This window comes from Cynocephalus volans, chromosome 2 (assembly GCF_027409185.1).
Source record: "Cynocephalus volans isolate mCynVol1 chromosome 2, mCynVol1.pri, whole genome shotgun sequence".
In the NCBI taxonomy this organism is placed as follows: domain Eukaryota; kingdom Metazoa; phylum Chordata; class Mammalia; order Dermoptera; family Cynocephalidae; genus Cynocephalus; species Cynocephalus volans.
In genome coordinates, this window is record NC_084461.1 from 44,181,237 (window position 1) to 44,198,671 (window position 17,435).

At 36.9% G+C, this 17,435-nt stretch overlaps 1 protein-coding gene across 1 annotated transcript in view; it reads left to right on the plus strand.

The window, feature by feature from the left end:
- Nucleotides 1–17,435, plus strand: part of ITGA1 (integrin subunit alpha 1) — a 97,235-nt gene that overhangs the window by 36,627 nt on the left and 43,173 nt on the right. The window contains exons 8-11 of the mRNA XM_063087590.1: nt 1,973–2,123; nt 8,037–8,202; nt 12,163–12,236; nt 12,930–13,074. Of these exons, the coding sequence (XP_062943660.1) occupies nt 1,973–2,123; nt 8,037–8,202; nt 12,163–12,236; nt 12,930–13,074 (536 nt within the window). The remainder of the gene's footprint in view (nt 1–1,972; nt 2,124–8,036; nt 8,203–12,162; nt 12,237–12,929; nt 13,075–17,435) is intronic.

A 17,435-nucleotide genomic window follows, 5' to 3' on the forward strand; every position in this document is an offset into this window, starting at 1 on the left:
GACAAATTAAATTTAGCAGAGTTTATTTGAGCAAGGAATGATTCATGAATACAGCTACACTTTGAACCAGAAGAGGTTCAGAAAGCTCCACTCCAGAAGCATGAGCAGTGGGCTTTTATAGCTGAATGCAGAGGAAACAAAATAAAGACATTACTTTATAGGCTACAGGTAGGCCTTTGCCTAGTTGGGTATAATTTGGTGGCAAGTATCTAGTTAGAGGTTTGTTGGTGGTTTTTGATTGATAAAATTTAAATTTTGTTTTACTGCTTACCTTGAATTGGGTTTTGGTTTGCTTAGGTAGAAACATAAGGCACTAGAGATGTCTCAGCCTAATGGCCTAGCAATTAAATTTTTCTTAACATACTATATCACAATATCGCAGGCCAAAGTGGTAAAATGTGGAAGGTGGAAGATGAGAAATTTAATCAGGTATATCAAGTATAGGGGATATTTCACTAAACTGACTCAGCAGGATTCTTGCTAAAAGTGGACTAAGTAGGCCAAGGACAGAGCCCAAGGTCAGAGCTTAGTCTAGAAGACGACTCAGAGGAGCCTGACTCAGTTCTGGTCAGGTGTAGAGGGCAGAGATAGATACACAGTGCCCCAATTTTTAAAAAATAACATTTCTCTCTCTTTTGAAAAATGTAAGACAAATAAAAAGTATCTAAAAAAATACAAAAAAATCCTGTGTATACACCACACAGAATTGACAGTTGTCAATATCTTGTCATATTTGCTTTAAGTACTTTTAAAGGAAGAATAATCACAGAAAAAATTCCTTTGTCCACATCACCAGGGTCCTCTCCCTCTGGGCAAAAAATACCTACTATTGCACATTTGCTATGTTATCTATGGTGCAACTGACGTGTATTGTATGAAATATTTGAAATGTTACTTTAAGAGAGGTGTTTCTTTGGCATATCTCAAACTATCACTGCTTGTCCTTGTCACCAAAGCAAAATATTTAAAGGGACCATTCAGTACAATGATTGCTGCACTTTATGCCAAAATTTTTAAAACTTTATAGGGAGTCCTTTCATTGTGTCAGTCTTAAATTAAATATTACTCATCTTTTCCAAGACTCTGGAGAGGAAAATTAGTTGAGTAAAGAAAGTAATGGGTGTGGGGGAGTCTCTGGGGGGGAACAAAAATTGTCCATTTCCCCTATCTTCCATCTCTTCCCGTAAATTCTTGTTGAATTAAATTAAAATTCCTTTCTTTGCAGTTAGGTCGTAGCATTTTTCCTTTCCCTGCACGCCACCTCCTCCCACTCTACCGTCAGCAGTCTGTGTTCTAAAACCTAGTTCAGACCGAATCTTTCGTAGCTAACCCAACCCCTCCTTGGCCCCTAACCCTGCTGACTACTCCGTTGACTCAGACCCCCGCGATCTGCAGTCTTTTATTCCTATGTCTTACTTTCCCCCCATACCCAGGACACTGTCAAGCTCTCACAGCCCCATCAATATTCTGTTCCCTCTCATCTCCCCTCCTCAGATCAGAGGATTTCCAAGCTGTTCTATGAATGTCAAGAGTAGGTATGGCGGAAGTAGGGTCTCAAGCAAAAGCTTCTGCCGGAAGCAGAAGAAAAGAGGCCTGTCAAGTGGGAGAAGTAGGGTTTATAGAGAAAGGAGAGGCTGGGAGAGTATTTACAGATCTGACCTTTACTGACCCTGATGTGCGCTCCAGTCACACCCTCCCTTTGAAGTTTCCAAAGAGTAAAATACTGCTGCCTTTTGTATGTGGGATCTGTGGTGATTAGCAAAATGCTGACCTCTCTGTCATCTGGAATAAATCTAAAACTGTTACAAATAAGGATCATGATGCCTCCCAGCTTGAACAGTGGGCGTTGATGTTGATCTTGGAGGGAAGCGCCAGGCCACCCAGAGCTCTCGGTGTTGTAGTTTGGTTTATCGCTTTGTCTAACCCTGAAGTGGTGTTTTATCAGCCTCTCTTTTGTCTGTGATTACTTCAGAAAGGAGGCATTCACCGAAGCCCGGGGTGCCCGAAGGGGAGTTAAAAAAGTCATGGTTATTGTGACCGATGGGGAGTCCCATGACAACCATCGACTGAATAAGGTCATCCAAGACTGTGAAGATGAAAACATTCAGCGATTTTCCATAGCTGTGAGTACATTGCTAGATGAGATGGTTTGCAGACTTTTGTGTGAAGAGAAGAGCTGTGTGCATATCATGGTAATTTTATGAAAGTTACACAAACATGGTTGGAAAGAAGAAACTCCTCCATTTGAAGGTAAGCTCTGTAAGGCCAGGGTTGGGCTTAGCCCCCTTCTACGTCCGTAGTGCCCAGCACATGCCAGGCCCAACAGACACTCAACAATCACTGAAGGAAAGGAAGGAAGGAAATAAGGAAAGATGAAAAGAGGAGGAAGGAAGAAAAGACATGAGAAGATAGAAGGGAAAGCAAGAAAAAGAGAGGAACAGAAATAGGAAAAGAAAAAGAGAAGGCGGGAAGGAGGAAGAAAGATGAAGAGAAGAAGGAAGGGCAGGAAAGCGAGGAGGGGTAGAGGGAAGGGAGGAGGAAGGAAGGAGACTGAAGCTATCCTAGGTAATAAATACATTCCCTGCTAATTAATAATTCTTCCTGAAATTTGGGAGGCTGGAATCAGGACATGACTCTAATAATAATTTATGAAACATCAACACGATATATCCATACCTACAATTCTTACACAGTGTACCCTGGAATCCTGCCTTTGCCGTGCTTATTCTGGGGCATGTACATCCCAGATGTGGTAAGATAACCTGTTGTAAGAAGGCATATTAATAATTCTTTTTAAATATGACAGAGGATTTGTTCAAATAATAAAAGCAGTGGGCATTGGGTTTTCCTTACTAATCTGAACAATTCTCTACATCTTTTCCATGAATTCTCTCTACCCACCGGCCAAAGTGGGGGGAAATGCCAGTAGTTTCAGTTCAAATGTAAACAGCATCTGATATTTGTCACTTGCTTTTCAGAAAAGCAGACGTAAATTGAATTTTTGTTTTCTGGTGCAATTTGTAAGCTCCTGGTATCGACTTTTCGACCTAAAATCTGAAAATCCTAGTGGAGAATAAGTTCAAAAATCAAAAAGCTACCTAAACGGTGTACCAATTACCTTAGCACCACCTCCGGTTTTCCTTCATAGCATCCTTCCTCAAAGCATCTGAAAGTTCTTCACAGATATTAGAGTTACCCCCTGTATCCACGTTTTACAGCTGTTGGAGCTAAGCAAGAAGCAAGGGCACCCAATCACTTGCTGAGGTCCTAGGGCACAGGATGGGCAAAGTTGGCTTGAAATCCTCTGGTGTTAAGACACACAGCATTTACTCCGGCTACTCCCTGATATTCCCTAGAGAAAGGGACAAGGGCGTTACTCAAGCAAGGGGAGTAATCAGGAGTAAATCTACCACCTTCTCTCTATTAAGGAACATTTGAGAATTGATGTACCAACTGCCTGACTAGATGGCACATGACTCATTTTATCACATTAACATTTAGTGTACATTATAGTGATGCAGTCATTGCTCTAAGTCATTCATTTTATGGTACAAATAAATAAGCCTGTTGTAGATCATAAACAGCAACAATTTAAGCAATAATTTTAATTCTTTTCTAACTTTATGTAAGTGAAAAACGTACCCTTCTTAATCAAAATATCAGTTTTTAATCTACCAATCTAAATATAACTTAAGAAAAAATACATGTCCAAAGGACTGAGAATAATAAATGCTGGTGAGGTTATGGAGAAAAAGGAACCCTCCTACACTGTTGGTGAGACTGCAAAATGGTGCAGCCTTTATGGAAAATGGTACGGAGGTCCCTCAAACAATTACAGATAGATCTACCATATGACCCAGCTATTCCACTGCTGGGAATACACCCAGAGTAATGGAAATCATCATGTTGAAGGGATACCTGTACTCCCGTGTTTATTGCAACACTATTTACAATAGTCAATAGTTGAAACCAGCCCAAATATCTATCATCAGATGAGTAGATATGGAAAATGTGGTACATCTACACAATGTAATTCTACTCTGGTATAAAAAAGAATGAAATACTACCATTTGCAGCAACATGGATGGACTTAGAAAAAATTATATTAAGTGAAATAAGTCAGGCACAGAAAGAGAAATACCACATGTTCTCACTTATTTGTGGGAGCTAAAAATACATAAATAAATACACAAACAAATGGGGGAGCAGGGAAGAAGACACAACAATCACAATTCTTTGAACTTGTTAAGACAAGTGAACAGATATGATGTTGATGGGTGGAAGAGGGAGAGAGGGGGGAGGGAGGAATGGCTAAAGGAACAGAAAAATCAACTACATTGTATATTGATAAAATAAAAAATAAATAAATAAAATAAAAAATTTTTTAAATTATATGTAGACATGGGATGTGGCCAGGGGAGCCTCAGGCTCCAAGGAGAGGGGTGGGGGACAGCCTCCAGGCCCATGTGTCTGTTGTCCTTCACAGTCCAGAACAGTGGACAAAAGGGTGTTTGAGGTCTGTTTTGCAACAGCCCTTTGAAGGCACCATGGAGCTTTCTGTTTTTAATGATGCCAGACAAAGCTAAATATCATTGGAAAATGAAAAGCGAAGCTAGAAAACTTCACTATCTTTGTGGTCATTGGAGGTTATGATTTTCTATCTCCTCTCAGAGTCAGATATTCTAAAAAAAAAAAAATCAAACAGTAGCACAGAGGTTACCTTCGTTTTTTGGATTCCAGGGGCAAAAAATTGAGTTAATCATGATTCTTGGTTCAGGACACATTTTCACCATTTGTCAATGCATGGTCCACTTTATTTGTTTTTGTGTTTATGACTATACCTGTATATTTATTTTAATAACACTGTAAGCTCCCCTGGACCTACCACCCAAAACGGGAACTAACTCTATTCTCTGACAACCAACTCTGACCACGTTTGCCACCACCTTCCTCTGGCTGAGTAACTATCAGCCCAAATCCTATACTCACCATTCCTTGTTCTCTTTTCTAAAATCATCTTTTGGCGTCTATACATATCTGAAAAAATAAATTTTAAAAATGTTTTATTGTTTTTAACTTTATAAAAAGGGTGTCATGCTATGTAATATTTTGGAACGTTTAAAAGTTAATACTAGGGCCGAGCCCGTGGTGCACTCGGGAGAGTGCGGCGCTGGGAGCGCAGCGACGCTCCCACCGCGGGTTCGGATCCTATATAGGAATGGCCGGTGCACTCACTGGCTGAGTGCCGGTCACAAAAAAGACAAAAAAAATACAAATAAAAAAAAATAAAAGTTAATACTATATTGTTAAGATTCATCTATATTGTTGCCTGTCCCAATAGTTCATTTGGCTTTTTTAAGAGAGGTTTCATTTACATACAGCAAAATGCAAGATTTCAATGTGAAAAGTATGTGCAAAGTGAACAATTTGATGAGTTTTGACAATTTTGTACACCCTCATAACTTATACCTCAATCAAAATATAGAGCAATTCCATCATCCCCAGAATGTTCCCTTGTGCTGTCTTTCATTTTTAACACATACCCCCCCCATTGCAACCACTGATATAACTATTACCATAGCTTACTTAGGTTGCCTATTCTTGAATTTCATGTAAATAAAATCATAGAAAGTGTATAGTCTTTTATGTTTAGCTTTTCACTCAGCATAATTATTATTTATGATATTTTGGATTTTGGTGATTCATTATTTTCTTATTATTATTATCCATTTATAATACACCACAATTTGTAGTCTATTGTTCATGGACATTTGCATTGTTTCTAACTTGGGTTATTATAATAAATGTGTCATGAACAGTAAAAGAAAAAATAAAAGTAAAACCAAAGTAATAATCTTCAAGTAACACTTGCAATGAGGTAAAAACCAAACTTTTATTTCTTATTACAAAAGTGATGTTTTTATTGTAAAAAAAAAAAAATCCCTTAAGAATACATTTAAGCAAATAAAAAGAAGAAACACCTAATCTCCTAATAGAAATAAAAAATAAGAAACTACAGTACAAATTCCTTTTTTTCCACTTAATGCTCATATAGTTGTACAATTTAAAAAACAGTTAGGTCATATCTACATATTGGGGATTTTTACCTTTTTGCATTTTTTAATTTACATATTGTTTTTAAAACATTTTCATTAACTTGAACATTTTCTTATTAAAAACTAAATTTTAAGAAATGTTTACGTTAGAAATGTGTTAAATGTCATGCATAGAAAAAATGTGATGTAATTAAAATATGAAAATTATTTTTGATAATGAAATTATGCCATCAACACAAAAGAAAGAAATTTTTACTTTGAAAACTAAATTTTAGGCAGAAAAAGCACAAACCTTACAAGAAAAGTAGATTAATTGGACTTCATAGAAATTTAAAACTTCTGTTTATCTAATGTTACCACTAAGAAAAGAAAAAGACAACCCACAGACAAGAGGAAAACATTTGCAAATCACATAAAGTATTTGTATTCAGAATATATACAGAACTCCTACAACTCAATAAAAGGAATATAAACACTCCTCCCTTTTTTTCCAATGGGCAAAAGATTTGAACAGACACAACACCAAAGAAGAAGTACTACAGCAAATAGGCACATGAAAGATTCTCAACATCATTAGTCATTATGGAAGTGCAAATTAAATAGTATGCCCCTACACACCAATATGATTGCTAAAACTGAAACAAATGAACAAAGGAAAAAACTGGCAGTACCAAGTGTTGACAAGAATGAACGGCAACTGGATTTCTCATACGTTGCAGTGGGAGTGGTAAAATATAGCAATTACTGTGGAAAACATTTTGGCAGTTTCTTATAAAGTTACACATTCATTTAGTATATGACCCAGCACTTCCACTCCTAGGTCTTTACTCAAGAGAAATAAAAACATATGTCCATGCAAAGATCTATATGCAACTATTTATGGCAGCTTTATTCATAATATCTTGAAACTGAAAACAACCCAAATGTCCTCAATAAATAAATTGTGGTACATCCATACAATTGAGTCTTACTCTGCAATAAAAAAGACTAACTACCCGTAGATGCAGCAACCTGGATGACTCTCAGAAACATTACGCAAAGTGAAAGAAGCCAGACATAAAAAGGCACATACTATATGATGCCTTAAATCTGATATTCTGGAAAAAGCAAAGCTGTAGGGACAGAAAATACATCAGTGGTTGCCAGGGGTGGACAAGGGGAGGAAGGGATAAGAGGAAACTTTTGGGGGTGATGGAAATATTCTAGACCTCAATATCATAGTAACACAACTATATCAGTTGGTCAAAATTAATAGAATTACACATCTAAAAAGGGTGAATTTTACTGTATAAAAATTATGTTTCAATAAACCTTACTTAAAAAAATAAACAAATGTTTGAGAAAACCTGCTTAGACCTCTAAATAGTTGTGGTTAACTATAACAGATAATTCCTGCCTCTCTCTCCTCTCTATAAAAAAAAAAATGCCTTTGTCTTCAGCATTTGGTTTCAAACAAGAATGCCTGAATTATTTATTTTCTAGATTGCCAACTTAGATTACTACTTAGTCTAATATCTGTCTAAAATATATATGTGTTAGACTGTTCCATGGTACGATTTTCAGGAAGAACTGCCCATTCTAAATCAAGCAACTCACTTGCTTATTGCTTTTGCCAGCGGGTGGTGATGTCACTAGCTGGAATAATATCAGAGACATTCAGAAACTGTAGCATTACTTTTAAACTGTCAGATTTTAAGGATCTAGCTGTTAATAAACAGAGACTCAGGAATGCAAGAGAAGAAATTTTCACACACATGCAAGATTGTCCTTTATACTTTCCTGCACCAATTGCAGTATTCATGTAACAGTAAATATTAGGGAATCTATGTATTCTGAAAATTACTCCTCTACAAACATGGAAGTACATAAAAATTGCATTATGCTAAGTTATGCTCTCTTGTTTACTGAAAAAAATGCTTGAGATCCTTATTTAACACATAGAATTTAAAATATATTCTTGCCATTTTTGTTGTGTCCTAGATTCTTGGCAGCTATAACCGAGGAAATTTAAGCACTGAAAAATTTGTGGAGGAGATAAAATCAATTGCAAGTGAGCCCACTGAAAAGCATTTCTTCAACGTCTCTGATGAATTGGCTCTAGTCACTATTGTTAAAGCTCTGGGAGAAAGAATATTTGCCCTGGAAGGTATAACTATTTCTCTTAATCCTGCGTGTTCTCTCTACAATTCAATCTCAGTGTAAATGGGTTTTGCATATTTATTTTTAACACATCACTAATACATTTTACTGTGTGCAATTGCCAGCATGTAACAATGCCCTTTTGTATAAATCTGTGGTTGAGATGAGTATTTCACACAGCACCATGTCTGCTGGAGGCTCTCTTTGCAAGGGCATGGCAGTGCTGATATGAGTGCCAATAAAGACAGTGGTCAACAAAGACAAGCGAGAACAAAAAATGTGCCTTTATTCCTTTTCTGTGACACGGGTTTAGAATATGGAGACAATAGCTCAAGTTTTGTTTTTTTTTTTAAATTTGTTTCTTTGTTTCACTTTGGGCTGCTGTGAGAGTGTTCTTATGCAATAATTTCTTTGTTCATTTATTTTCTCCTATTTTGCTCCTCTGCCTCAAGTCCCATGGCAGTGAAACTTTGGTTCACTGTAATTTTCTAAATCATGTTACTTCTTTGTAGATTTCTCTTTGGTTTTTCAATGGTGACTGGCTGTTGAGGTTAATGAACATTGGTTTTCCTGCTCTGCCTTAGGTAGGGGATGTCAACTAACAAATCACTGGGGAACTTGATCTTTCCTGACAAGTCTTCAGAATTGTTATGCCGTACAAACTGGCATAGCCTCTGTCTTCACGTTCTTTGATGATCTGCAGTCTTAGAGAACATGCCCCCTTTCTCTACCTGGTAGGAGAAACCGTCAAGGAATTTTTTTGCCCTTATACTGCATCCAAATCTAACTGATTCTATCCTTGTGAGGACACAATGAAAACTTTGTTTCTGAATCTTAAAAGTAGAAATTTAAAAGCACCTTTTCAGTCTCCCTGATATGACCTGATAATAGAAAACAGAAAGATAAAATGGGAAAGAGACATATCTGAAAACGGGTGGGCCATTTTGATTGAGCATCAAGGGCTGGGAAAATGCAGAAAAGTGACTGACAGAATATTCAAATGTATAGAAAGGAAAGAGAATGATTTAGAATAATGGCTTTCAAACCTTTTTTGAGTGATTCACGATAGTAAATACATTTTGCTTTGTGACCCAGTGGACACACATATATACATATAAAAATAGAACAAAGGTTCACAAAATAATTCTTATTATAGGCGATGCACTGTGATAGATTCTCATCTCTTTCATCCTGCTCTTTTTTCTTTCAATGAAAAAAATGCCGGCTTTCCTCACCCTGTCGATTTCATGACTGGGTCACGATCAGTACTTTAAAAGTATGATTTAGAGACGATGGGGATGTGCAGCCCAGCCAGACTGAATTTCTCTGGCTCTCTTCTGCCCTGGATCCTTTCCCCCTGTCCTTTAGAAACAGAACTCTTGAATTGTTTATCAGTCTGCAGTCGCAGCTGCTTCTGAAGAACTCAGCTGCCCTGTGTTCTGTGTACAAGTCATTTTTTTTAGTGGCTTTGGTCTCTTAACAGCTATCATGGTGTCATTTATCAATAGGCCAGATCATGAGCTTGGCTGGCCTTAAAAAAAACATACAAGGCCTTCCAGGTCATGGCACACTTTAAATTTTTAATAACATGGGCCAAGATATGATAGAAACAATCTGTATAGATAATTTCTTTAAAAATTACCTAATTACTGTTTTAGTCCGTTTTGTGTTGCTATAACAGAAATACCTGAGACTGAGTAATTTATAAGGAAAAGAGGTTTATTTGGCTTATGATTCTGGGACAGCTGCATCTGGCATGGGCCTCAGGCTGCTTCTACTCATGGTGGAAAGTGGCAGGCAGCCAGTGGGTACAAGCAGATCACATGGAGAGAGGAAGCAAGAGAGAGAGAGAAGGTGCCAGGATCTTTTTTAAGCAATGAGCTCTCATGGAAACTAATAGAGCAAGAACTCACTCATTAATCCCTCCTCCCCCAGGGAGAGCATTAATCCATTCATGAAGGATCTGCCCCCATGACTCAATCAGTTTCCAACACTGCCCCATTGGGGATCAAATTTCCACATGAGTTTTGGAGGGAACAACACATCCAACCTCCATCAATTACCTTAGATAGTTAAACACAATAGTGCCATTTCTAAATCTTAAGTAATTGTGTAAATATAACCTGAGACTTGCAGAAATGAAGCCACATCAGCTGCGGAAGGGAGGAGGCTCAATATGCCCAAGATGACATTTTCAAATTGTTTTTAACCTAACCACACTATGGGTTAAAAGTTACACATTGGAAAGCCCAAATACTGTAAGATGTCTCTTTATTTTTTTTAATCGTTTCCTAAGGATCTCCACAGATTTCAAATGTCTTCCATGTCTTTGTTGCTGCACTATCAAGGCTAACAAAAAGCAGTGTTTTGACTAGATTATTTCTTATATTTTCATAATAAGATCAAAAAAGACTTCATTTCCTTGTTACTTCAGAAATCTCCATTTTGTCAGCATTTATCTTTAAGTGATCGATTGCTGCAATTATGAAAGTCCTACTTGCCAAGGACAGTACCACCTAGTGAGGCAACCATGCCAGGGACTTGCATAATAAAGTCAGAAAATGGTCTAATATCTCTCTTCCCATCAAGCACTGGGGGAAATGCTGAAATTCCTAACCAAAGGATGCACAGTGGTTAGAGTGGTTAGTTCAACACCTGTGAGCAGTGCAAGGACAGGTGACAGCAAGAAGCTGAGGGGCCTACAACAGGCTATTACCACAATGCCAGTGCAGCAGGCAGAATGTCACATCGCTTCCTTCTCTCTGTTCTCAGCTGCAGGCAAAGCAGACGCTGGAAATATGCAGGTTTCTCCTGCTGCATTCTTATTATTGATGTTGCAAAGATAAGTGAGAAAGCACCTTAAAGCATCAAGGACTTGAAATAAGTGTTTAAATAAAAATTCAAGTGCATCTCAGTCATTAACCGGGCAATTTGTTCGACAAGAGATGAAAACGAAATACTTGAATTCTTGATTGATTTCCCCATTTAATCTAGCCCTATATAAAGGCAATTACTGATGTATTAGTTCACAATTTTATGCCAGTAAATAACTAGTAAATAAGTTTAATTTCACAAATTTGATTATTATCATGCTTCAGTGAAAGGGCAGGCTGACTTTGTTAAAATTATGTGCTATTTTTAACTTATCTTCAAGGCCAAATAAATCTGTCACTTCCTACTGCAAACAAGTAAATCAACATTCCCTCAATTCCCTAAGGAAATTGTGGCTTTGGGCTTGTGAATATTTTGAGAATAATTTGAGAGTAGCACACTTCCATAAAATGCTCTGGATTTTCTCTGCATTTCAGTAAAGAGCTTCAAAATAGGTACAGGATTTTTTTAAAAGTGTGCAATTGAATGGCATTTGTCCAGAAGTCCTGTCAAGTGTCCCCTCCTGATCGGTGAGTGAAAGCCACAGCCAGCCTTTAGAGCAAATGCAAACTGGAATCCCTACGTCCTTTATCAAACGATGGAATTCTAAGAGGATCTCTGGCCTGAAGTGCGGTGGCTCTGGTAAAGTTGAGAAACCTCTTTAAATATATGGATGAAATTTTTTCAGCCTTGTAACATGTCAAGGAAGTTTACCCTAATATCTCAGCGAGGTTCCCAGGGCATGAGGGTGAGACAGAAATCTCTTACTACAGTAAGTTCAACTTAAACCATGTGAATCCAAAGCACCAGAGCATCCACAGCATGCATAAAAATAGAGATTTCTAAACTCCTCCTGCAATGATGTGGAAGCCAGCAAGCAAGAATCTGAGACTTGAGCTCTCCTGCTAACCTCTGTCATCTTCCTAGCCCTACCTTGGAATTTAGGGTTGAGAAATGTATGGCTGAAAGTGCCCTAAGATGTTAGAGGTTCTGGTTGATAAGCCCACAGACTCTACCAGGTCTTTGTGTCCTGCAAGTCAGCAGTGCACTAAAAGGCATCGCTAGTTGTTTACGGTGATATTTTCCTATGTCACAGCTACAGCTGATCAGTCAGCGGCTTCCTTTGAAATGGAAATGTCTCAGACCGGCTTCAGTGCTCATTATTCACAGGTATGTGGACCACTTGGTAGAAAATGAAATATCTTTTTGCAAGATTTTCTTCCCCAAACTAACACCCAGCATCGGCATTGCGATTGCAATTTGCAATTCATGGCTTGAGCAGCTCACAGGCCACGATGGTGTTTTCTAATCCAAACAGGAAAATGGCATTTCACAAGCTTCTTGTTAGGAAAACATGTTACCTTATGTGGCTCATTATGTTGTACTAATAATTGTGAAGCAGACAGTGTGAACTCTGCCTTATGTGATTACATATCTGGCTAAACGAAATATTTAATGTATTTTTTAAAGATATAAGATGTATCTTTTTCTTAGTGTTAAGGTATTCAAGGGTCTTGCTAGAATTCCATTATTAAGACCTAGGATTCTTGGTACCCACAATAAAGCAGAAAGGCAAGATTAGAAAATATATCATTCATAGTTGATGGAAAAAAAGGCATCATGGTCCTTACAAAGGATTATTGACATTTCCGTGTACTGTATAGCCTTGAGTAAGTTACATTCTGTTTCCTCTTCTGTAAAATGAAGATGGTAATAATGGCACTGAGCCCACAGGGTTATTGTGAGGATTACAAGTTCAAAGTAAAGCACTTTGAACAGTACCTATCACATTGTTAATGCCGTATAAGTGTTTGCTCTTACCATTTTTATTAAAGATTATTTTTTTCTCTATTTTCATACAAGGACTGGGTCATGCTTGGAGCAGTAGGAGCCTATGATTGGAATGGAACAGTCGTCATGCAGAAGGCCAATCAAATCATAATCCCTGAAAACACAACCTTTAAAGTTGAGTCTACCAAAAAGAATGAACCTCTTGCTTCTTATTTAGGTAACGTTTGGATGAATTGATAGGTTATTGTTTAAGTTGTTTAGTTATATAGCAGCTTCCTTAATGGCCCTATTTACAGTCAGACAAATATTGGACCTAAACCCAGTGATGTATCATCATTTTGTTTTCTAAAGCTTTACCAGATACAAGGAGGTGTGTGTCTGGTATGACCTTATTTGGGATCTGTGCCAGGCTGGGAGCTGCTTGGGGGATGACAGGGGACTCTTCCCAACATTGGAGGAAGATCTCAGGAGACAGTGGGAGGGCCTGGAATAGACCCTCAGGGGATGATTCCCAACGTTTACTCACTCAACAAATATTTTTGAGCTTCCCTTTTGTCACAGGCACTGTTCTTGGTGCTGAAGATGCAGTGGTAAAGAAATCAAGGACCTTGGCCTTGAAGTGTTCACATTTTAGCATGTTAGCATCCCTCTCTAAGACCATGCTGTGCCAGAAGCAAGTCATCTCCTCTCTCTATCCCAATTTGTTTCTATTTTACAAGAAAATGACAGGTTTTTACTGGTGCCTCCATACATCTCCTTATTCAAGGATACCTAGTAAAGTTCTAGAGACAGTAGGACTTAAGAAGAATAAAAGTCTTCTTTAAAGTTTTAGATGACTAAAAATACAATAGTAAGCAGTACATATAATGTGACTGCTAAAATCCCTTAAGACAAGTTGAACCTCATAAATGAAAGTCTAGTTTATTTCTTATAAAAAATTCTATTATCTGCATTCTGCCCTTGTTGAACAGCAGCTAGAATATTCCATTGTTCTAAGCATAAGACATTACAAAAAGAAAATGACAAGGATGTACCAGTAAAAGATTATCTAGAGAGGAGAGATCTAGAAATAATTCCCTGCTACAAGTTTCTCTCCCTCCAAAACTTGAAGAAATTGAGGGTTTAGAAAACAAAGTATATATTGCATGTTTTTTAAATATTTGGAGGATTGTGATGTATAACACAGGGGTCAGGCTTAAAATTCATATTGAGTTTTAGCACTGAAAATGGTCTTACAGGGCATGTAGTCAGACATCTAATTTCCAAACGAAAAACTAAGGAATAGAACAATCATGTCACAGGTACTTACGGCACGTCTGAAACTACAATTTATGTCTCTTGATTCTTACTCCAGTGTTTATTTTACCATACAAAAACTCCTGATTCTGGGTTGATCAAGAAAGCAGTCCACACATATTGAGCAGCTGCAATGTGCCAAACATTGAGTTACGAGTTGAGAATAACAAGATGAGTAAGGCAGACCCACTGTATTGATGGAGCTTACTTTTTTGGATGAGAAGCAATAATGGAAGAAGCAATCACTATCAGTGTGATAGGTGCTGTGACATAGGATACCTAAAAAGAGGGCAAGAGGTTGAATTAGATTATGCTCTAAAAGTTCTTTATACACTAAGGTTCAATGGGACTGTTTTGTGTGAGATACCTTGTTAACAAGAACCAGTCTAACGTGAGGCTTCTTTCTATCCTAGATAGAACAGTTATAGAACATTTACCCTTATGGCATATAAATTAGCATAACTCCTTATGAGAGGCATTTGACAATGTGTTTACAGAGTCATAAAAATGTTCATACCCCAATGACCCTGAGGATGTAACTAAGAAAAAATCCAATGTTTAAGAAAGCCAAGTGAACAATGATATCTATTATATGGTTATTTATGATTTTGGAGGAAATGGCATCCATCTTAAATATCCAAAAATATGGGGATAGTTAAGTAAATGGTAAATTCACTTACTGGAACATTATATACCCATAAAATAAAAATTATAAAACTTCTCGTCCTGTGATACTAAAGACTTGAAGTGATTATGGCACTGGGTATACAAGTAGAGATGTCTCTGAGGTCACAGAGACTTGAGTTTGTTTTCTGACTCTGCCACTGGAAGTGGCCGTAGACAAAACCTCAGTTTGCTTATTCTAAAATAGAAATAACTTATTGCATATGTCATATGGGTTGTCATGAAGATTAAATTAAATAATGGCTAAAAGGTGCTTAGTATGGTGCCTGACAAATAGTTAACACTCAATGGGTATTGTCTATTATTTATTATCATGTAATGTTATATAATAAACATTCTTCTTGTTAGTACGGTACTGGGCAGAAAAATGATCCCCAAAGATGTCCATAATCCCTGGACCCATGAATATGTTACCTTACATGACAAAAGAGGCTTTGCAGGTGTGATTAAGTTAAGGTTCTTGAGGTGGGGAGGTTATCCTGGGATATCCAGCTGGAATATAATTAAGCATCCTTAAAATCCCAGAAACTCTCTTATATGTGTTCAGAGGGAGACAGAACTGTGGAAAAACAGTAAGAGAGATGCAATGTTGTTGGCTTAAAGATGGCGGGAGACCACAAGCCAAGGGATGTGGGTGATTGCTAAAAGATACAAAGGGCAGAGAAATGGATTCTCCTCTCTAGCATCCAGAAAGGAACACAGCCCTGCCCACCCTGTGATTTTAGCCCAGGGAAACCTATGCCAGACTCTGACTTACAGAATTGTAAAATAATAAATTTGTGATTTTCAAGCCACCAAGTTTGTGGTAATTTGTTACAGCAGCAATAGAAAACTAATACAGATGGTCCCTGACTTACAGTGGCTCAACTTTTGATTTTTGACTTTATGTTGGTGCGAAAGCCATACACGCTCAGTATAAACTGTACTGTCGAGTACCAATATAACCATTCTGTTTTTCATTTTCAGTGCAGTGTTCAATAAATTACATGAGATATTCAACATTTTGTTATAAAATAGGCTTTTGTTAGATGATTTTTCCCAACTATAGGCTAATATGTGTTCTTGGTATCTGTACAGATATATTATATATAAAAACAATAGATGATGTTAATACTACTAATAATAAGTATTGAATATTTACAAAATTAAAGACATTGTGTGAAATCCACAAAGATGTGTGTGACATTGTCACTACTCTTAGGAAGTTCACACATTTTAATTAATAACTCTGTAGTATTTTTGGTATTCTGAGTTATCATTACGTGATTAAATTCCTTAAAAACAAACTCTGAAGAATCCTACAGCTGTTATTCCCAAAAAGCTAGGGTGAATGGTTGCTTAAATCCAACTAAGAGAATTCAAGACTTAAATATATCACTGCAAGTAAGAAAAAATTTTAAAAACCTTCATTCCTGACCAAAGAATTTATAATATATGACTCCTCTTTGCCCAGAAAAGGAAATTGTTGAATATGTTGTCTCCAGTGTGCTGAGATGATGTTTCCTTTTGTTGTTACTTAAGAAATCATTTCATTAGCTTAGTCACAAGTTAGGGTAAAAGATATTTTGCCAACATAAAGTCTAATACATGTAAGATTTCTTTCAAAATAGAAAAGCACCCAGAAAGGCAGGGGGGAATAGCTTGGTTTTTTGTTTGGTTCTTTTTTTGTTTGGGTTTTTTTTTAAATCAAATATTATTCTAAATCTGTAATGAGGTTTTCAAAATGTTTCTTTGGAGGAATAAGAAATTAAGAAGAGATTGAATGTGTTATCCCCATATCTGTGTAGATTGCAAGTTGTAAGACTATGGAAATTCTTACGAAGGAAGCAAAATAAGAATACTCTATTTGAAAATCCTATACTAATCAATAATGATCAGAAGAGAAGCTACTGAATGTCTCTCTAAGGATAGAGTCGCACACCCATCTTTCTATAACCCACTATACCACTTTATGCCAGTATACACTTAGCAAGTGGGTTTGACATTGAAAATATAGTTGAGATTGTGTACCCTTCCAGCTTGTGCTTTTCTTTTTCAGGAAGCAATATTAAGTTTTAATGTTTATAACTGTTTGTGTTTCATTAAATGAGACTTTACATGGCTCTCTTTTTCTTTCCTTTTCTATTGTCTTTAGATACCTAGGCCACATTGAGTAGCTATCCTGCCTGGCAGTTACTGTCTCCGTGTTGATTTCAGCTAATAGTTTTAGTTATCAAGTCCAAATCATCAAAGCTAATTAACTAAATAATCACACAACTTCAAGGCTCAAACATAATTTTTTACTTATTTTTTAAAAGAATCTTTTATCAACATGTACTAACACTCTCATCCCACTTCCTTCTTTATATTTGTTAGCGGAGTGACATGAAATAAAACAGCCTCTGTTTTTGCAAATTCTTCTTTGCCAATTTATGTATGTATAAACATGACCCTCAAGTTTTTTTTTATTTTTTAAGCAATAGTGTGGTAAGTAGTATAAAAATACAATAGATTACATGTTTGAAAAAATAGTATTTTACATTCTATTATGTATAATAATTTAAAAACCTCAAAGAAAGATGAAGAAATAAGAATGTGAGAAAAATATTCATAAAGGAT